The sequence below is a fragment of the Euleptes europaea genome, chromosome 2 (assembly GCF_029931775.1).
Source record: "Euleptes europaea isolate rEulEur1 chromosome 2, rEulEur1.hap1, whole genome shotgun sequence".
Lineage (NCBI taxonomy): Eukaryota > Metazoa > Chordata > Lepidosauria > Squamata > Sphaerodactylidae > Euleptes > Euleptes europaea.
In genome coordinates this window covers 103,634,761-103,656,749 of record NC_079313.1, presented here as the reverse complement: position 1 = coordinate 103,656,749, position 21,989 = coordinate 103,634,761, and the positions used below count along the sequence as shown (strand labels likewise).

The 21,989-nt window shown below is 42.2% G+C and overlaps 1 protein-coding gene across 1 annotated transcript in view; it reads left to right on the top strand.

Moving 5' to 3' along the window:
* LOC130472753 (fer-1-like protein 4) overlaps positions 1-21,989 on the top strand; it is a 77,046-nt gene that overhangs the window by 19,848 nt on the left and 35,209 nt on the right. Inside the window, exons 13-24 of the mRNA XM_056844170.1 lie at positions 1,179-1,362; positions 3,796-3,982; positions 5,088-5,458; positions 8,068-8,176; positions 9,341-9,539; positions 11,387-11,507; positions 11,859-11,959; positions 12,906-12,993; positions 16,833-16,949; positions 17,966-18,118; positions 20,108-20,291; positions 21,397-21,521. Coding sequence (XP_056700148.1) covers positions 1,179-1,362; positions 3,796-3,982; positions 5,088-5,458; positions 8,068-8,176; positions 9,341-9,539; positions 11,387-11,507; positions 11,859-11,959; positions 12,906-12,993; positions 16,833-16,949; positions 17,966-18,118; positions 20,108-20,291; positions 21,397-21,521 — 1,939 coding nt within the window. The remainder of the gene's footprint in view (positions 1-1,178; positions 1,363-3,795; positions 3,983-5,087; positions 5,459-8,067; positions 8,177-9,340; positions 9,540-11,386; positions 11,508-11,858; positions 11,960-12,905; positions 12,994-16,832; positions 16,950-17,965; positions 18,119-20,107; positions 20,292-21,396; positions 21,522-21,989) is intronic.

Below are 21,989 nucleotides of genomic sequence, written 5' to 3'. Positions count from 1 at the left end.
TAGGACATTAGATTTGCACCAAGTGTTTTCTCCCCAAGACCTCAGGTTGAATCCAGGGGTAAATTGGGGGAGGGGGTGATTTTCTCCAGTTCCTTTCTCCCACTGCAGACCCTTAATTTACCCTTTTCCTTAGGGACCATTATCCCCCAGGAGTGTCATTTCAGGGAGCATTTTGCACTGCCATGGGAGGGGGCTGCAATTCTAATTCAGCTGACAGAAATCCTTCCATCAGCAGAAATTACTGATGGATCCAGCCCAATGCATGCAGACGTTTGCACTTTCCATGGCTTCCTTCCTTAGGTATGCTTCTCATAATGCCTGTAGACTTTATTTTATCTGGTTCGTCCTCTGCAAGTAGCTAGCGCTATTTGAATGGCAGATATTAAAGGTAAAGCGGTTGCTACCATATTGTTTTGCTACTACCCCGGCTTGAAGCACCCTGAGAAGCATCAGAAGTCCCCCATGGAGTGTCCAGGACTGTCTTAAGAAAACTGGGGACTGCTCTCTTCTATAACCAGCCCCCTTCCAATAATGCTGAATTTTGTCTGAAAACAATTTTTGTTGGTAATGAAAGTGTGATTTCCCAGATTTTTATATTGCATAGACTGAAGTGATCAATTAACTAGGCATTTGAATGCCTGACATCTATTTCCGTGTAATTAGATCTCCCCCTTTTTTTGATTTTTAACCGTTGGGCAATGTGTACTTGTACCGGGGAACTCTGCTCCTAGATCTTCAAAGGAACATAAATTTCATCCCAGAGGCCATTTGTGTAACTGCTCTGGTTGTGGTAGCAACATAAGAACATAAGAAAGGCCACGCTGGATCAGACCAAGGTCCATCAAGTCCAGCAGTCTGTTCACACAGTAGCCAACCAGGAGCCTCTAGGAAGCCCACAGACAAGACAACTGAAGCAGCACCATCCCGCCTGTGGTCCACAGCCCTTAATAAAAGATGGGGAGTTTTAAAAGATCTTCTCTTAAGGACCATTGATTATTCTACAACATCATTCCCACTGGTCATGCCTGACTGGCTGGCTGGAGCTGACAAAGTTAATTATTGTTCTGATTTGGTTTCTCTTTCTCTCATTCATACCCACACACTGTTTCTTGAGTCCTTCAGTTTTGGATTTCTTGGAGGTACAATCAATTTTGAGAACTCCAAAATCTTCCTTGCAGGAACTTGCTGCTTCCGAAAAGAATCCCAGCTGAGCGGCCTTGGGCCAAAGTTGGCATCAAAATTTACAAAGCAGATGGATTACCCAGCATGAGTGCAGGAATCATGGGTGGTTTTTCAAAGATTGTGGGTGATAAGAAAGTCTTCATTGATCCGTATGTGCAAGTTACATTTTCTGGACAACAGGTAAGCTTAAGGTTGGAGTCTTGAAACCTGGGCATTCCCTTAGAACTAATCTTTGTTTCCTTATGGAATCTGAACTACGGCATTCTCTGAGTATATAAACAGAAGAGGGGCATCTACTTTGGAAAACAGCGTAACTAATTAGGGTGCATCCACATGGTGGTTTTGGAAGAGGGATCAAATAGCTTCCAATGAATCCCAATTCTTGTGGTGTATGACTACATATGACTTCATCTTGTGTGGTTCCCATTATCAGTTTCTAGCAGTCTACTACAGTCTCTACTACAAGGAGCAATGAATACATGCCCAGCACAGGTTTTACAATGCATGGCATGAGCCACATTATAAGCCCAATTTAGCGCACAAACATTGAACTGAGTATGCAGTGAGTTGCCATCTGAGTGTGACATTAAAGGCTAAGACAAATATGATTGGTACCTATGAGTAGCTAATAAAACATCTGGCAAACTGACCTTAAGTACATTCCTTCTTGAGAAGATGTATTATTGTCTCTAATAATGTACCATTGCTTTGCAGTCCTTGGTTTTGCAAATACAGCAATGATGTAGACAATCTTTGCTGTGTCAAAGATGTCAGATATTGTTCCTTGTAAACTATCAGCCTTTTGTGTTTGGAAATCATGTAAAAAACTGAAATTTAGACACTGATTACAGAATAAGCCAGGCTGATTGCCTGTACCAAAATGTTTTTTTTCCTTCCCCCCCTTTTCTAAAACTAAATTCAAAGTGATTTATCATGTGCTATGTAATCTGATATTAGCTGCATTTTTTATATCTAAGTCAGGTGAGGAAGTTAGGATGACAGGCTAAGGTCAAAGAGACCCAGGTTCAAGTCCCCAAGGGTGTAACTTGAAGCACTAGGGCTGTCGATTCAGTTCGTCCCGAACCGAAAAACAGCCTAATTTCCCCCGATTCGGCGGTTTTTAGTTTGGGACGAACCGAACTAAAAAAAAGGCGGGAAATGGGGAGCCGAATTCGCCGACTTCGGGGTGTTCTGCGAATAAATTTGGCAGATTCGGGGGTTTCCCCCCCCGCGTGCCTTCACGGGGCTTCCATGAAGGCACGCGGGGGACCCTTTAAACAGATGTGTGGCTTCCAGCTGGAAGGCGCAGATCTGTTTAAAGAGCCCCCTGCGCGCCTTCATGGAAGCCCCGTGAAGGCCCGCGGGGGGGCGAATTCCCCCTCCCGAACTCCGGATCTCGCGCCGAAGTTCGTGGATCCAAAGCTGGGGAGTTCGGACTTTGGCACGTCCCGAATTTAAACGGGCCGAATTTTGCCGAAGCCGAACTTTTCCGAATTTTCTTTTTTTTCAACAGCCCTATGAAGCACCATGTTTTTTTAATGTTCTGTTCAAAATCCTTTGGATCTTATCCCCAGACTCAAGAAGCAAGTATATGCAAGGAAGCACATCAGTGAGTGCCGGATTGGGGAATCATTGGTCTACATTATATTACTTCAAAATTTTCTTCTGTGAGCAGAGAGGAATTTCTGTTTGCACAATGGAGGGAGTAGTGCTTTGCAGATTCTCCCCTCCCACTACAGACAGCCACATCACACCTCATGGTGTTCTTAGGAATCCCTCAAGCCCCACTCCCAGCAGCATTTTGAAGAGCATAGCGGACTACAGTGCGAAGGGGGAGGTGGGAAAGATCTATTCCACAAATGGAGCTGTAATTTTTGGTCCTTTGGATCCAATCTGTAGTGTTATTGGGCCAGAGGGGACAGGATCCAAGGTTGCAGTTACACTGGTGTAACAGCACTTCTGTTGGCAAAGGAAGGGTGGTGATTTCTGCCAACTTCACCCTCCTACTATAAACCACAGTTTGTCCCAGCCTGTTCTTGAGGGGCCCTTAACCCCCAGGAGCTGAATTTGAGGGGGCTCAGTAGACTCCGGTGGGGAAATCGCACTCCACAGGCTTCACTGTGTTGGTAGTACTCAGGATTCATCTCAAGGTTAACAACCATTAACAAACTGTTCTCAAACAGTGTGTTTTGAAAGGCTCTAACTTAGACTTAGTGGCAGTGAATTCTGTAATTCAACTACATAGAAGTATTTTTGGTCTGTCCTGCCTTACCAAAGTTCAACTTCAACTTGACGCCAAGTTGTCAAGTGTTTGGAGAGGATAAAAGATGTCTCTTCTATCCACTTTCTCAACACAATTGATAATTTTATATATCTGTATCTTGTACCTCTCAAGTTGTCTTTTTCATAAAATAAACAATTCCAAACTAGTGGCAGTATTAAATAGCAGTTTAGTGTAAATGTTGGGATACATTTAATTTAAGCCAAACAACAATAAACACAGAATATGGAAAATGTGTATACTGTACAGTTTTTGACCTCTACTGCTGATTTAAAACTAGTGTGGGACCTTTGACTTACATTACTGTTATTTCTTCTTTATTTCTTGTTTAGGGAGAAACATCAGTTGAAAGCAACACAACAGAACCAATATGGAATGAACAGATCAGCTTCATTGAGATGTTTCCTCCTCTTGTTCGAAAAATCAAAGTCCAAGTGTTGGATGATGCAAACATTGGGGATGTTGCCCTTGCCACACACTTCATTGATCTGAAGCAGATATCTGACCCTGGGAGAAATGGTGAGTTCCCCAGAACGTCTAGCACTAATGTGCTACCAAATAGTTCTGTTCTGTTGCCTACTTGTTTGTCTTTGACAACAGACTATGTATCAGTTGGTGCATATCTGTCCACCTCTGTATAATGAGGCACAGCAAAAGACCCGCCTGTAGTTAAGAGACCTGCTCTGAAGAGTACGTCCATAGAATTTCTGCAGAGAGAATTTTATGCGGCTGATCTGTCTGTATTTATGCATCATGGCAATGGCTAAATCCAGACATAATATGAAACCATGGTTTATTTTAACTGTGGTTAGTTTTGTGAAACCAGGATTCACCTCACAGACAATCACTCATATCCTAGTTAGCTTCAAAAGAAGAAGAGTTGGTTTTTATATGCCGCCTTCCTCTACCACTTAAGGAAGAATCAAACCGGCTTACAATCACCTTCCCTTCCCCTACCCACAACAGAAACCCTGTGAGGTAGGTGGGGCTGAGGGACTGTGACTAGCCCAAGGTCACCCAGCTGGCTTTATGTGTAGGAGTGAGGAAACAAATCGAGTCCACCAGATTAGCCTCCGCCGTTCATGTAGAGGAGTGGGGAAGCAAACCCGGTTCTCCAGATCAGAGTCCACCGCTCCAAACCACTGCTCTTAACCACTACACCACACTGGCTCTCCAAAAAATTGCCTTCTCTCTATAGCATGAAAAGTTGTCGCCAGAGACAATGAAAGGTTCCACCAGAATGTTTGCATTCCAACATTAAGCAAAAACATCATTAAGATTAATTGTGGTTAACAAACCTACTTCAGATCCTGTATTTATTGACACTATAAGTTACCACAGGAAATGGAGTGGTCTACGTTTAGACTATCTCATTAACCATAGTTATTTAATTAAAATATAGTTTGGCATGATGTCTGAACTTAGCCAAGCAGGTCTACTCAGAATCCTACTGAAGTCTACTCAGTGGGGCTTATTCCCAGGAAAGTAGTCTTAGGACTGCACTGTTAGGCTATCAAGGAATCCTGTCTTGCTGATTAATTGGTCAGAGAGGTATAAGACTTTAATAAACACCTGTAAATTCTAACTCAAATGCCAACAAATTGAGGTGTGTCAATTTTCACAGGCTTTAATCCTACTTTTGGTCCCACTTGGGTGAACTTGTATGGTTCACCTCAGAACTCAGCCCTGCGAGATGTCCACAAGGATCTCAATGAAGGTCTGGGAGAAGGCATATTCTACCGTGGGCGCCTTCTCATGGCCATTTCTGTGGAGATCTTCAGCACTATCCAAGCAGCAGAAAAAAGGCCCGTGGAGGTTCTCAAAGGTGCTCTAAGCAAGCTCAAATTGAAGAAGAAAAGTAAAAAGGCCAAGGAAAAAACCAAAGCCTCTTTCAAAGAGCAACAGCAAACCCAAGTTGAGATTGGTGTCCCTGAGGAAGCAGAGCAGCCAAGTGAGGTGACTGTGGAGGTAGATGAGCTACATCCTCTCCCAGAGGTGAGTTTCATAGATCGATTAACAGAGTTGTTACATATCAGGGTTGGCCCAACCATGTAGGCAAACTAGGTGGTCACTTAGGGCATCAAGCTTTAAGGGGTGCCAAATTAGATAGAAGTGAATTTCTTTTTTCTATTTAAAATATTCATCTTATCTCTACGTTTCTCTGTATTGAATGTTGGGAGGGGGGACATGCCAAAGTCACAATTTGCCAAAACCCTTGGGCTGGCCCTATTATATATCAAGAAAAGGAGGACCGCACCAAACATGGAGCAGAAAACAGGAGACAGTGGTGCAGTGGGAGAATGAATTTTAATTAAATTCTGAGATACCTGAGAGTTGAATTAAAGTTAAAATTAATTCTCCCACTGCACCAAATGTCTCTTGTTTTTGTTCCTGTTACACATCAGCCAGTACTATTAACATATTTTTTCAAGCTCATTAAATTTGTTTCATGCTCATTAAAATCATATTGCCTACCTATTTTTAGTGTCCAAAAAATAAAGAATAGTTATATATGAATATACCACTACAAAAAAGGCAAGTATTTTTTAAAACCTGAACAGTGGCTTGGCTCTTTGGCAGTAGGAATGGTTACAGAAAAACAGGAAAGCAGATTCCTGGTTGTATACATAGTTCTGTCATACATACATAATATTTGTTTAGATTTTTAGACCATGTAGGTAAATTCTAGAATAGCGGAAAGAAAGTAGCTTAATATTCAGTTGCAAAAGTATAAATGTGGTTACCTGTTTGCTGGGTAGGTACTGAATTTTTTTTTCTAAAATCCTGAAGCTGGAAGCATCTTTTTAGTAGTTCAGACTTATTAAGTTGCGATAAACTTTTATACTTGATTTTAAGACATTTATGTACTTCTAACGCCACTGAAGTCATAAAAGTTACACCTGTAGAAGGGTGTAACTCTGCTTAGGGTTGCATGGGTAGCCACATCTAATTCATTGTATCTGCTGTGTCTCTGCATATTTTACCCTGAGGAGCAGCCTCAAAAGCATGCTGTTTCGTATGTCTGATTATTTGATTAATGCCTATGACAGGGCATGCCAATCTGGGTACCTTGCAACTCTGTAAATTTGACATAGCATCAGAGTTAGAGGGATGTCATTTAGCAGATAACTGTCCCATCAGACACTAGTGAAGGAGGCCAACATCTTCCAATGAAAGGAAAGTACGAGCTGAGTACATCAGTACCTTAACAGAACTTGTTCAGTACTTTGAAGTACTATACATAGTTGGAAAAGGAAAGATTAAGTAGGTGGAGATGGTGGTAATAACACAAGATTACCTGGGTGGGGACAAAGAGCTCTGCAACAGCCCTATCACTCTGAAAAGAACAAATGAAACCAATAAAGGACACACCCATGCACTATTTGTGTCCCTTGCTGTCGTGGCTGCAGAGCTAGTAATATCGCACACAATACGTAAGCAAGAATCAGCACGAAGTGACAGTAAAACAGGTGTGTTTGGTTTAACCTATAAGCTTTTTCTAGGCCTTTTATTTGTTTTAGACAAATCATGTCCATTCAAACAGATTCCATTCTTACCAGTTGTATCTTCCTGCCCAAGCACAGTGGTAGCATGAGCCGAGGATGAAAATATCTCTTTCTAGAGTTGCCAGTTCTGCATTGGGAAATACCTGGAGATTTGGGGGAAGGAGCCTGGGGAGGGCAGGGTTTGGGGAGGGGAGGGATCTTAGCAGGGTATAATGCCTTAGAGTCCACCCTCCAAAGTAGACATTTTCTCCAGGGGGAACTGATCTTGGTCATCTGGAGATCCAGTGTAATTGTGGGAGATCTCCTGAATTCAGAATGTGCTATTTTCCCCCCACTATGGAGGGTAGCACAACTGTTCTGTCTGAATTTCTTGAGAGCACCAAGATCCAAAATGCTAAGGAGCACCACACTGTATACATATATTACAAAACCATAGTACAACAGAGCATGTAACAAAGAACAATATATATTGTAGGATGTGTGAACAAGTGACAGGAATCTGGTACTGAGTCCTGTTTTGAAATGTCTTCATCAGAAGAGTCCAAAATTGAAGTGAGAGGAAATTTCTGTGCTTAGGTCTCCCCAGAAAAAAAAGAAAGTACGTGCTATTTGTCACACCACAGGTTATCTACCAGAGGGTCTTTGCTAGAGTCAGCTGCAGTAAAATATAATGTGCCTAAAGCACCTATTATCATAGAATAGTTGGTCCTCAATACATTTTATTTTTTGATACATTTGCTTTTATTATGTGGAAATATAACTTCTTTTTTAAAAACCCACTTTAAAATGATAAAAAAGGTTCACCAGTCTGTGATTATAATCAGCACAGCTGCTGAATATTCTGGCTCACTCCAACAAAACATAAACTCTCTGTGTTATGCACTATCAAGTCCCTTCTGACTTATGGCAACCATCTGACAGAATTTATGACCTCCAAACCAGCCTATCTTTTGAAAACGCTAGAAGAAAAGTAAAAAAAATGAGTTGACACAACTAGAAAAACTAAGTTTGCAAAGGTTTATACCTACAATTTAAAAACATTACAGAGGCAATTGTATGTCAAAACTAGGCCATGCTGAACCTTCCTTTCTTCTTCAGAATGCACTGGGAGTTAAAGAAGAATTCCTCCTTTTTGCCTCCTTCTTTGAGGTAACTATGATGGATCCATCAATAGGTACCAAGCCTGTGAAATTTGAGATCTCTATAGGTAACTATGTTCTCTGAACTTAAAACTCCTTGAGCCCAGCCAGATATTACCAGAAAAAAATCATGAATTCAGTTGAACAGCAACTTTTATTTGGATGGCCCTAGATTTCAAAAATTTTAATACAGTATGGATCTTATTTAGGGTCGCCCACACAAGGCTAGCAACCAGCAGAGGACTCACCTCATGAAGTGGAGCTTCACTGGTGCCACAATGACATCACTGGTGATGCTTTGGCATTAGCCAAAACTCCATGGTTTAACCATAGAGTTTTGACTAATTGCTAGAGCATTGCCAGCGATGCAATAAAGGAACTTCTAGTTGGTCCAGAAGTAATGGTAGCACCATGGGATGCTGGTCCCCCCCCCCCCACAATTTGGGCTCTAATTTCTCCTGTTACCCAGATGAGCAACAGAGGGGCCCACTGGTGAGAGGAGTTCTCTTGGTCCCAGAGGGCATATGGCAACCCTAAGCTTAGTGTGGGCCTGTTGCTTGTGTTTGCTTGTTTGTTTGTTTTTTGCTATGATTTGTTTTGTTCCTGCATGTCATCTTGAGATCTTGATGATTATGAGGTCATATAAATAAGATAATGCTCCTTTCTCATTCATGGATATGCCCTCAATCCATTCTCCCAAGTCTGTTGTATTTTCTCTTAACCTCTTTCTTACCATTTTTGTCTGTCCTACTTCTGAGACTGCAACTGCTTAGCAGTTACTAGACAGTGCCCTGAGTAAGCACTCTAATGCCCTCTACAGCTGACCATCTGAACTGTGGGTTTGAACTACTCTTGATATTACCTAAGGAATCACCAGTGATAGCTTGGTAAAAGCCCACATGGTTTCCCTCCGCTCGTGTTAGTCTCCATCAACTTGGTTGTTTTTCAAGCAGCTGACTAAATAGAAGCCATGACGGTGTTGACTGTCTATATATACAAGAAAGACAACAGTTCAGGGGGAAAGAATGAACTTGCTGTGTATATTCTGACCACTGACTCAATCAGAACGTGAAGATTACAAACACAGGTTGCTGATGCTCTAGAGAGGTTGGGGCTGCAGGGGTGGTCTTGGAGGACTGTCTTAATGGTGATTATACAAAAAACAACCTCTTAATTATATGGCACAGCTATATATGGCCATGATGAGCATGAATAACCATCTTCATCTTCAGGGAACTATGGCAAAGCTGAAGAAGTTTTGACCAAGACCTCTAAGAAGGGTGAGAAGGAAGAAAAGAGTGAAGAGAAGCAGCCTTTACTTGAACCCGGTTCTGAGGATGAGCTGGATGTTGAAGTCATACCCCCAAGCACCACTTTGCTCCATAAATCCGTGACTGCAAACCAAAGACCTGAGCCCACGGAATATGACAGGTAATTCGTTTTTTTGGGTTTTTTTTTTTGCAGTCTTACTAGTCTTTTCACATTTTCATTTATTAATTCATTCAGCAGTCCTTCATATCATTCATTAGGTATAAATCATAGAAACACAGATCTGGAAGGAAACCTAAGGATAATCTAGCCCAGGGGTGGGGAACATCAGGCCCTGGGGCCATTTAAGGCCCGCGAAATCATTTGGTCTGGCCCTTCATGGGTCCTGGCAGATCTTTAGCTCAGAAGGATCTAAGACTGGCGATTTGCCCCCTCCCGAGGACAGGAATAGCCTCTATTCAAGGCGGATGTGAGTTTGTTTTGCCGAGGAAAGGAACCTTTTCCCCCCCCCTTGCAGAAGAGTCGTTCGCTATGGAGCTGCTAGGACCGCCCAAGAAACTGTGTTAAACCTTTCCCACCAGGGCCATGGAGAAACGTATTGGTTGGCTAATTTTTAAGTTGATAATTTTGTATGGCCTGCAGATGATGTTATAAATATTCAAATGGCCCTTGGCGGAAAAAAGGTTCCCCACCCCTGATCTAGCCTAATCCCCCTGCCTAAGAAAGTATATCCTATGCCTCAAGCATCCCCAACAACACATATCTGATATATGTTTTCTAAAATCCTACTAAGGAATATACTTTTATCCTGACATACTGCATTTCAAATACATCTGTAGTCATTTAGTAAAGGTACCGTTGCATTATTTTGTAGCTGGTTCGTTTCCCACTAGCATCAAGATCCAGTACTATGCATGTATAATCTGAGACAGAAAAGCAGCATCTGTTCCAGTGCAAACAGATGCATGCTGCTGTAGTATGCAATCTAGCTTGCAGGCTTCTAATATTGTTGGGTCTGAGAAATCCAGATTCAATACCTACTCACCATATCTTTGCTTATGGCCTTAAACTGTAGAATTTCTTTCCCTTTAAGATAAAAGTCCAGTGCCACCTATTATCTGTAATAATAATCATTCAATAGTTCTTATTTCTAATTAACTCAAAGCCAATTTAAATAGAATAGCCCTGAAAGGTCCTCTTCATCATGATACATGAAGTATAGTCCTAAGTAGTTACTCCTTTCTAAATCCAGTGAAGTCACTGGGTAACTCTGCTTAGGATCACACTGCTGATTGGCTAACATTTAGCAGCGCAGATCCCAACAGCCCAAATCTCCAATTTATGCATCTTTGCTCTGGCAACATGTCTGTTACAAATAGGGTTGCCAACAGTGGCTGGAGATCTCCAGATATTACAACTGATCTCCAGGTGACAGAGATCAGTTCACCTGGAGAAAATGGAAGGTGGAATCTATGGCATTATACCCCACTGAAGTCCCTCCCCTCCCCAAACCCCACCCTGCTCAGGTTCCACCCCCAAAATATCCAGGTATTTCCCAACCTGAAGCTGGCAACCCTAGTTACAAATATGGATTTGCAGGGCCCTTTCTGCTCAGGAGAGGTATACTGTCCTTAATGTTCTTCTCACAGTTGACCTTCACTAGACTCAACCATCTTCTGCTGAGTTGCCTTCATTGCATCTATTGGAGGAGTAAGCTCATTCTTCGTTACAGAGTCCAGCTTAGTAGCTAGATACAAGAACTTTCCATCAGTCTGTTTTATCCCCCTAATTCAAATCCAGGGGACTGGAGAAGGGTGCCTTCAACAAGTCCCTGCAGCAGATTCAGAACTTTCTGTACTTGTGTACTATGTTTAAAAACAACAACAGGGTGGAAATCCATTACTTATTCTAGCCTTAGTGGTGCTGATATATCAGAATAACTGTCATACTGACAGCTGGTTATCAGCCGTTCACTGAAGCTGTAAATCTTCTCTGCCTGCTGCTCTTAGCTCTTACAGCTGCCTGCCCTTGCTGCACGAAAAACCTTGTGTGTATGTCTGGAGCTACTGGGAAGACTATACCTGGAGACTCTGCAATTCCAACTGGATTGTCAAAATAGCAGAGCGTTTGGTAAAGTATTGCTCTGCCTGTCAAACCCCTGCTGCTTCGTTTCACGTACTTGCCTTTCCTGGAACACGCAGAAAATTATTTGGGCAGAGGGGGAGCCTGATTGGATTTGAGGTTCTGAGAACTTTCTGCCCTGTTCTTGGCAAAGGATGTTTGAGGGCACTCAATACTTCACAAGAGAAACTCTTTGCTTCATTCTTTACAAAAATCACACCATTGCTGCTTATATGTGGACTGATTATTTTGCTGCAAGGGTGCATAATATTAGCTACACTAAATGCTTCAGACATTGTATAGAACAAACATTCCTTCCATTATCTGCTACTGATCTGAAGGCAGTGTCTGTTACAACAGGAACATGGGCTGGAAGATGTGGAGAAACTCTTGAGGAGACCAAAGTCCAAAGCAGATGAGAGGCTTCGGCAGGTCCTGGAGGAATTTGTGGCAGGATGTAGGTTAGTACACTCCTGCTTTTGTTTCATGAAAACCATATGGCTGACTCACATTGCCTTTTCTGCTCCTTCTATCTTACATTCTTTGTCAAAACTCTTGAAATAAACATCCTTGAATCCAGCATCCTCATAGCTCAGAAGATAATTATACCTGGATCGAGATATTGTGAGACTCATCTCTAATAAGCCAACTGATTAGTAGGAAGCCGACTGGGAATGTTGGGTGATCATTAGGAACTCTTGTGTCATGGCTGTTTCTGGGGTTGTTTTTTCAGGCACATCCAGCTAGTATAGATTATTATCTATTTTGAACAACAAGCAGCAGAATGCAGGAAGAGTATATCTCTAGATTTTTCTAAAGGGAAAGATTTGGCTGCCAATCACCATGGTTTCGTTCAGAACATAAAGCTTTACTAAGGTATTCCAGGGCCACTCTGAAGCAAAATATGACAACTTTTGATAGGAAGAAATGGTCAGCTCCTTTACTCCTTACATTCATTTGCAATCCACACAGCAAGGGCCTCTGGGAAGAATACATGGTGGCTATTCTTACACACCTATAAGGTAGATTAGGCTAAGAGGTAGCAAGTAACCCAGTGACACACAATGAGATTCATGACCAAGCAAAGATTTGAACCCATATCACCAGCCTAAGACCAACCAGCACCCTGGTGAATACATCACATTGGTATTTACATAAAAATCATTAAAATTTACATAAAAATCAATATGCAGAAGAAGCAGATGTGAAAGATCAGTGATGTCTGTACTATAATTGCTAGGCAATGATTTATCTGGCAGTTTCTTATTAATGTGGTGGAAGAGCAGCAGGGTTTTTCCCCCCAGTGTTCTGTGATGATGATGAATCCTTGACTTCTGTTCATCTTTTATCCTGTGTGATATGTGGCTGCAATCACAGAGCCAGGACTCACAGTCTATCTAATTTCAGGCAGTATTCACTTAATGCAGACAAAAAGCCAATGGCCCGTCCGAATAACCTTGACCGATGTCGGATGAAGTCTCTCCCACAAAACATTGTGAGTTTTGTGAGCAATCTGTGTTTGTAGATGTGTTACCCTAGATAGGTACAAGGCATGGGTCCACTATTGTGTGTGTTGTGTTAAGTGCCGTCAAGTCGTTTCCGACTCATGGCGATCCTATGAATCAGTGTCCTCCAAAGTGTCCTATCCTTAACAGCCTTGCTCAGATCTTGCAAATTGAGGGCTGTGGCTTCCTTTATAGAGTCAATCCATCTCTTGTTGGGTCTTCCTCTTTTCCTGCTGCCTTCAACTTTTCCTAGCATGATTGTCTTTTCCAGTGACTCTTGTCTTCTCATAATATGTCCAAAGTACGACAGCCTTAGCTTAGTCATTTTAGCTTCTAAGGTCAGTTCAGGCTTGATTTGTTCTAAAACCCACTGATTTGTTTTTTTGGCAGTCCACGGTATCCGTAACACTCTCCTTCAACACCACATTTCAAAGGAATCTACTTTCTTCCTAGCAGCTTTCTTCATTGTCCAGCTCTCACATCCATACATAGTAATAGGGAATATGATGGCATGAATTAACCTGATCTTGGTTGCCTTACATCCTTACACTTAAGAGTCTTTTCTAGCTCCTTCATGGCTGCCCTTCCCAGTCTCAATCTCCTTCTGATTTCTTGGCTGCAGTCTCCCTTTTGGTTGATGATGGAACCAAGAAATAAAAAGTCCTCAACAATTTCAATTTCCTCATTGTCAATCTTAAAGTTGTGTAATTCTCCTGTAGTCATTACTTCTGTCTTCTTGATGTTCAGCTGTAGTCCTGCTTTGGCACTTTCTCTTTTAACTTTCAGCAGCAGTCGTTTCAAGTCTTCGCTATTTTCTGCCAGTAATGTAGTATCATTGGCATATCTCAAATTGTTAATGTTCCTCCCCACAATTTTCACTCCGCCTTCCTCTAAATCTAATCCAGCTTTCCCAATGATATGTTCTGCATACAGATTGAGGAGGTAGGGAGATAAAATATGTTGGGTATTAAGTGGCGAGCTTTGTTACATGTCAGATAGTCAAGGGTTAATGTTGAATGTATAGATACTGACCAGTTCAAGGAAATGATGTAATGTGTTAATTAACCAAGTGGTCAGCAGAGTATCCATTGCAAATGTGTTTGCTTGTCACATACACAAACAATCTGCATTTTACTGCTTTCGTATTTTCCTTTGTGTAGAAGCGAAAGCAGTATTCAGTTTGAGTTTCGATGCGAGCCTAGAAGGATGGAGAGGCAATCTTGTCCTTTAAGAATGCCTACTCGAGAGTAAGCTTAGCACTTTCCAGAGGCTTCTGGCAAGGTTAGGAAATTTAGCAATGTAGAAAGGATTGTTTGTTTTATTCCCAGTGAACCCTACCCTTGAGTTAATTTAGTAAAGATTGGTTTTTGCTGAAACAAACGACTTTGTTTCTTTTGTGCGTGTGTGTGACTCAACCTTACCTTTCAATAAGCCATAACCACGATCCTATCCCTCTGAATGGTAGCAGTATTAATGAATAATCCCTCAGAACCCTAACAAAATACATCCTTGTTTAACACCTTTGCCAAGAGGAAACCATTCTGTTTCTCCATATTCTGTCCTAACTGTGGCCTCTTGTCCAGAATACAGGTTGCGCATCAAAACGATCAGATGTTGTGGCACACCAATTTCCTTTAAAACCAGCCACTATTAAGGAAACTGAATTGTCAGTAGTTTTACTCATGTGACTTATCTGGGTATAGCAACATGTGGGCAGGAGAAAGCAGGATTGTGCCCACATTGATCCAAACCTGCACAGAGTCTGTCTGCATACAAGCTACACATATGTGGGCTCTGTATACACAGTCTCTACCTTGCAAAACAGGAAACCTTTCAAAGCAATTGGAACTACGCCCTCCTGCGGAAAGGCTTTTACTATCTCCTATTTATTACTTAAAAGCCCCGTGGTGCAAAGTGGTAAGCTTCCGTACTGCAGTCCAAGCTCTGCTTACGACCTGAGTTCAATCCCGATGGAAGTTGGTTTCAGGTAGCTGACTCAGGTAGCTGACTCAGCCTTCCATCCTGAGGTCAGTAAAATGAGTACCCAGCTTGCTGGGGGTAAAGGGAAGATGACTGGGGAAGGCACTGGCAAACCACCCCGTAAACAAAGTCTGCCCTGCCTAGTAAACGTCGGGGTGTGACATCACCCCATGGGTCAGGAATGACCCGGTACTTGCACAGGGGACCTTTACCTTTATTTGTTTATTACTTACGATTAGGTATGAAGGAGCCCTGTGATGCAGAGTGGTAAGCTTCAGTACTGCAGTCCAAGCTCTGCTCACAACCTGAGTTCAATCCTGACAAAAGTTTGTTTCAGGTAGCTAGCTCAAGATTGACTCTGCCTTCCATCCTTCTGAGGTCGATAAAATGAATACCTGGCTTTCTTGGGGTAAAGTGTAGATGACTGGGGAAGGCAATGGCAAACCAACCTGTAAACATAGTCTGCCTAGTAAACGTTGTGATGTGATGTCACTCCATGGTTGGTAATGACCAGGTGCTGGCACAGGAGGACTACCTTTATCTTCTATCTGTTAGGTATGAGGTTAAGGGTCAAGACTGGACATGGTGGGCCGCACACTTTGAAGCACCTTGTCCACTTCATCAGGCCTCACCAACTGAAAGTCATTCATACTGCTGCAACCAGAGTGCACTCTGATAACATTTTGAGATTGAGCCGGTCCAACTGTGATATTTAAGCCGTGACAGATACAAGCGGTTTTATCTGAAAAATGCACTGCAAAGGAATCAGGGAGCTGAATTAGATGCTGTGTTTTTGAACTGGCATACAAGCCACAAAGCAGCTGCAAGAAACTATTTCTTTAAAAAATAAAAGAGAGAGAGGGAGAGCCCAAATGGACTCAGAACAATGCCCGGAAGGGAGAAAGTCCTCCTGCCTCCTGCAGTTTTCTCAAACAAAAACAGTGCAGGGGGTATTATTTTGCCCATTTTTCTATTCCATGTACACAGATATTTCATATGGAGCAGAAAAATCAGCAAAATAACTCCCCCTTGCACGGTTTTTAGTTGAGAGAACTACTTAGGGAAGAAGGCAGGTGCCCTTCCAAGCCCATTCGGGCTCTCCTTTCCTTTCCCTTTTTAAGAAACAGTTTCCTGCAGCTGCTGCGTGACTGTGGGGAGCACTTGCATGCAAGTCCAAAAACAGAACATCTAGTTCAGCTCACAGTGGGCGAGTACGTTTTCTGGGTCAAGATTCTCTGGGGCTGGAGATAAAAACCACTTCACAACCTGGAAGAGCTCTGCTGGATGGCATTGTGCCGACGCAAGGGTGGCAGAAAGTGAGCTCGCTCTGCTGCCAACACCCCCACAGAGTAGACAGGACCCTGACCTGTGTCGGGTCCCATTCGTTTGGAGGTTTTTCTCCCCTTGCTCTGTCTCCCTTAATCTTTATTATCTGCGGATAGGCTTTTGCCTTTTTTTAACTGTCCCTTGCTATGTTCTGTCTTAGCTGTTCCACCTCTCGTGGTTTTGTTCCCTCATTCACTGACTCCTTACTGCCCAAACACCCAAACCAGTGCTAGCTCAGCCTGCCATCTGAATTTTTGAGAGAGTTTGGGAAGTCCTACTGGGAGAATGAGGAGACAAGGAGGATCAGCTGCTCATTCATTCCAGCATGAACATTCGTGAGTCAGAGGTCAATTTCTTCGAATGCTTTGACTCACAAAAGCGCATGCTGGAATAAATATTGTTAGTCTTTAAGATACCACTGGACTTCTGTTTTATTTTGCCACCCAAGACTAATATGGCTGTACCGGTATGTGATCTTCTGTTTTGCTGCATATATGCTTTGATGTTGTGTTTTCCTGTTCAGATACTATATGCGAAGTGGGGACTCCGCATAAGGAGGCGACTGACTCGCACCAATGTCAAGGAGAAAGTAAACGAGGCAAAGATAATCCTGTCAAAGCTCCGCTTCCTTGCTAAAGAGGTACTTATGACAAGCATAGGGCCAGGATTGGCAACGCATATCACGTGGGAGCTTATGGCTGGGGTAACTGCAAAAGGAAACATTGCACTGTAGAACATGAGATTATGTGTCTCTAATATAGAATCTGATAATTCCTATAGAACAATATCAGTGGTAGAGAAAAATGCGGTAGAGAAAAATGTGAAAATATTCCTATGCTCCACCATGACAACTTTGCTAAAGTCAACAGGGGCTTCTGCAGGTGCCAACTGCAGATGGGCAAAATCAACAACTGCCTGTACATGTGCTTTCTCCATTGTGGCTCCCACTTTCCTGGCTTTCTGCAAAATAAGCAAAACTGAACTATTCAAGAGGGCTTTTCTGTGCAGGTAACAGGGTTGCAGTGCACAAAATGATTTTTACAAACTTTCTTGGATAAACGATTAGGGACTGTGGTCTGTACTGCTGCATATAGCTTATTGTAAGTAGGATCCTATTTATGTAATTTCTGTGCTGCTTAATGTGTCGTGTGAATATTTATGCTATCCTTCACTTCTTTCTTGTGGTCCCAGACTTCTAATATCCTAATGCATTGGTTATTGAATGTCCCATTTTGTGAGTGTACTGGCTCACTATGTGTAATCTGCCTTGAGTCCCTGTGAGAAAGGTGGACTACAAATAATGTAAATTTTTTTAAAAAATCATCACTTCCAGCTGGTGGTTAAATTAAAGGGGATCTGGATGGAGCTTTGGATGCAGGAGCTGAGATGACTGAAAGTGGGGTGCCCAGTCTTTGTGCCAACATTTGTTGGCTACTAATGTTCCATGATTCCCATCCTTCTTCCCATCTGTTATCCCAGGCCCTTATAAAAAGTTCCAACATTTTAAACTCCTCCATCCTCATTTCCCACAAATATGCAAACATAGTATATAACAATAGGTATTTTTTTGCCAGTTTCAGTAATTTAAAACCCCTCCAAATTTAGCTTTCTCTCTCAACTGTGGTCTTAGTTGTTTTTCTTTTTCTTTTTTTCCAGCCTCAGTGTACTATCCCAGATGTCTTGATCTGGATGTTTAGCAACAACAAGCGGATAGGGTACGCAAAAATCCCGGTCCAGAATGTCTTGTACTCAGTGGTAGAAGAGGAGAAAGGCAAGGATTGTGCCAAGATCCAAACTGTCTTTTTAAAGGTAGGCACTATCTTTTGCTACTTAGCATTTGAAACTATACATCTCTCTCCCTCCATCTCAGATATAATGTGAACGCATGGCTTGTTTTAACTATGGTTAGTTTATGAAACTAGGAATTGCCTTGCAGAATCCTGGGTTTCTTTTACAAGTGCTGGTTTCACCACCTTCACTCTTTCATTTGTACAGTTTTGCATGGCATCCTGCCCTGCATTGTAGTGAGGGTGGCTTAAACCAAGGGGGTTACCACATTATGTATTCCCAGCGATGTATTAAGAGTTTGAAAATGTTATAAAAAACATCGCTTTAAAGGGTTTTTGGATGCCACGGCTAAAAAATGGTTGGAAGATGTCTTCACAGCTAAAGGGGCCAAACAAAGTGCGAACAGTATTTTTTATAACGTTTTCAAACTCTTAATACATCACTGGGAATGCATAATGCCCCCCCCCCCAAGATTAAGTCAGGAGGTCTGTGTCCCTGTGCCATGAGTATTGCCTTATATGCATGGGTTGTTTCTGTGGCAGTCACCCCCCAACTGCTGTGGGGCTTTGGTTTCATTGTGCACGTCTTTTCGACCCCATGTTTTCCCCATGTTTTCTGGATACTGTTTCTGGCAGGGAAAACGCAGGGAGAGAGCGAAGTGATTTCTAAAGGTCTGAAAAGACATGCATAATGAAACCAAAGCCCCGAAGTAATTGGGAGGTGATCGCCATTGAAGCAAGCCATGCATAAAAGGCTTAAAGTCCAATTGTAGTTAATAAACCAACTTCAAATCATGGTTTGATGTAGCCTGACAATACAGGGTTGGTGGAGTGGCCTGCATTTGGACAAGCATGTTAATATTAATTAGTTTAATTAAACAATGGTGTCATGTGATATTGGAGCTGAACTGATGTGTAGGAGCAGAGTAATGAATTTTTTGTCATAGCATTAATACAATTACAGTCAGTACATTTAAGGTTGTGTAATTCCCCGTTACTATGTAAGAGTATGAAAGCGTGACAATGAAAACAGACAGGAAGAAAGGATTCATTTGAAAAGTGGTGATAGAGGAGAGTTTTACAGATACCATGGACCGCCAAAAAAGACAAATCAGTGGGTTCTAGATGAAATCAAGCCTGAACTCTCCCTAGAAGTGAAAATAACTAAACTGAGGCTATCGTACTTTGGTCACGTTATGAGAAGCCAAGAGTCACTGGAAAAGACAGTCATGCTAGGAAAAGTTGAAGGCAGAAGGAAAAGAGGAGAACCCAACATGAGACGGACTGACTCAGTCAAGGAAGCCACAGCCCTCAGTTTGCAAGACCTGAGCAAGGCTGTCAACGATAGGATGTTTTGGAGGTCATTCATTCATAGGGTCGCCATAAGTCGGAAGCAACTTGATGGCACTTCACACACACACACACACACACACAAGTGCTTGTGAATATTTATTTCTATCTTTGGGTAGAACTCTTATTACCTCAGCAAACATGTTCCAAACCCGCATTTGCCTATGCAATCCAAACGTGAGGCCAAAGACATATTAAAGGGAGAATCAGTGGGCAGGGGGTGGGGCTACATAATCTTTCCCACATCTGCCAGTTCTTCCCTTTCAATGCCTCCTAACGCTTCTTCCTCCAGTCAGATTTCTTTCTATTCCTAGAGCTTGCCTGGACAAACAACAAGATTTTAAAAAATGATGGTGGGGAAAGCTCATTTGCATGGAAGAACTAGAGGGTGGGGGGAAGGAAGTGTGAAGCACTCCCTCCCACCTATGAATTCTCCCTTGTAGTTAACATTATGAAATAAACCTCATATTGGAAACCGTGACCTGGATTCTAAAGTTCCCTCTTTCCCTCAAAGCATTTAGACTCTTGACGCCACTTGTACAGGTCACAATTCATATGAAATGGATCTTGCTGTATTTACTGTTGTTCCTAGTATTCAAAATATAATTTGCTAAATCTGCATGAGTTGACACAAATTGGAAACGCTGTTTTGGGCTTAAAGGTTCCAGGGTCACGCACTGGAGAGATCTTTGCGAAACTGGAAATCTACATGTGGCTTGGGGTAACTAAATATGTCAAGAACAGCACTGCAGAACTACCTGAGGAGTTCAAACCAATTTATGAAAAGGCACAGCCTTCTACAAGGATTCCAGCCTACCTCCCACCTAGTCAGCTCAACAGAGATGGTAGGCATGTATGTATTGCTGCTCGTTGTGGCCCAGTGTGTTGGGACCCCCAGAAACAAGATATCATACCTTCAGACCAACATGAACCGGAGTGTTTTAGTGCCTCTGATTCCATACATAGAAAAAGCTGCATAATTCCCTGGTCTTTTCTACATCCCGAGTGCCTTCTGTCCTGCTATATTGGATAGACATCCTTGGAATTCTAGGCTGTTCTGGAATCAAGGAATGGATCTGTCATTAATAATATACCCCTATTCAAAATAATTATGGTCTTGGTGTCTGAAATAATGAATGTTTCGAGTCTGACTGTGTATGCATAGTGGGTCTTCCGGCCACCTCTGACTGAGCCCTGGGGTTATTTGCTAAGTTAGTGTATTTTTAACCTGCTTTTCTTCCAAGGGGCTCAGGATCTCCATTTTATCCTCATAACAACCCTGAGAGGTAGGTTAGACTGAGAAAGTGACTGGCCAAAGGTTACCCAGCAAGTTTTATGGCAAGCTGGGATTTGAACCCAGGTCTCCATGGTTCTTGTCTAACCACTACACCACATTGGCCATTTAGTGTGCAGGCTTTCCTATTTCCCAGCATCAAATGCTCAGGCGAGTCTATGGATAACAGCTAGTTCAACTGAAGAAACAGTCCAAACTGATGAAATGGGATTCTGTTAGATTTGTGACTGGATCTTCACCACATTTTTAAAATTTAAATTACAGCTGGGCACAGCTCTCACTCTGATGGAGGCCATGTGGGGAACAGAGAAGAGGCTTAACCCTTTCCCCTCTGCATGATCTTGCAAACTGAAATCAGGCTCCCCATGTAGTTTTTAGCCTTTTGAAAAAGAAGGGAAAAGACAGGCACCCATCTATTTACCTTTAAGATGCTAAAAACAGCATGAAGAGTTCCCTGTTTCAGTTTCGTGAAACCACTGAGGTGGTTGGAGGGTTTTAAATAATAGTATTTTAAATAAAAGTGCATTTTTAACAATTCTGCACACTTGCTACATCCGTTCAATATTAGTTGCTGCTAGAAATCTGTTCATATCATACTTGCACTGTTATTTTGTGGGTTGATTTGTGACACTGATCAACATCTCCCTTTTTTATAGACTTCAGTTACTTTCAGTTGCGAGCCCATTTATATCAAGCTCGGGGGATTCTCCCGGCTGATGAAAATGGCCTTTCTGATCCATTTGCAAAAGTGGTGTTTTCAACTCAGTGCCAGACTACAAGTGTAAGTATATCTTGCATAGAATTGTGAACAAACACTTTGGGATGTCCTTCTGAAACGCCAGCCTTCACACATATATTTGTATCGAATCCTAAGCCCAGCATCTTTTTTTCACTTAGCCTGTTTTTTTAAAAAATCACTTTTACCTTCCCAGCTGCTTTCCCACCAGATGGAAAAGATATGGGTACCCATATCACTTTCTCCAGAGAGAGAAAATTAGCCGGATGTTCAGGTGATTTTTAGTGGGGAAACTACCAGAGTAATATAAGCAAAGGGGAATTTTTCACGGAGATTTGCTGCTGTTTCGACGCTGATTTGCGTCAGAGTCAAATTTTGGTTATTCACTGCAGATCCGGCTTTTCCCTGATAGAGGTATAAAAGCCGCGTTATGTCAGCAGCAAATCAAACCACTTCTGAGCCGTACTTTCCAGTAGAAGCGCGTTTTGTTGCTCGGATGCCCATGAAAAAATG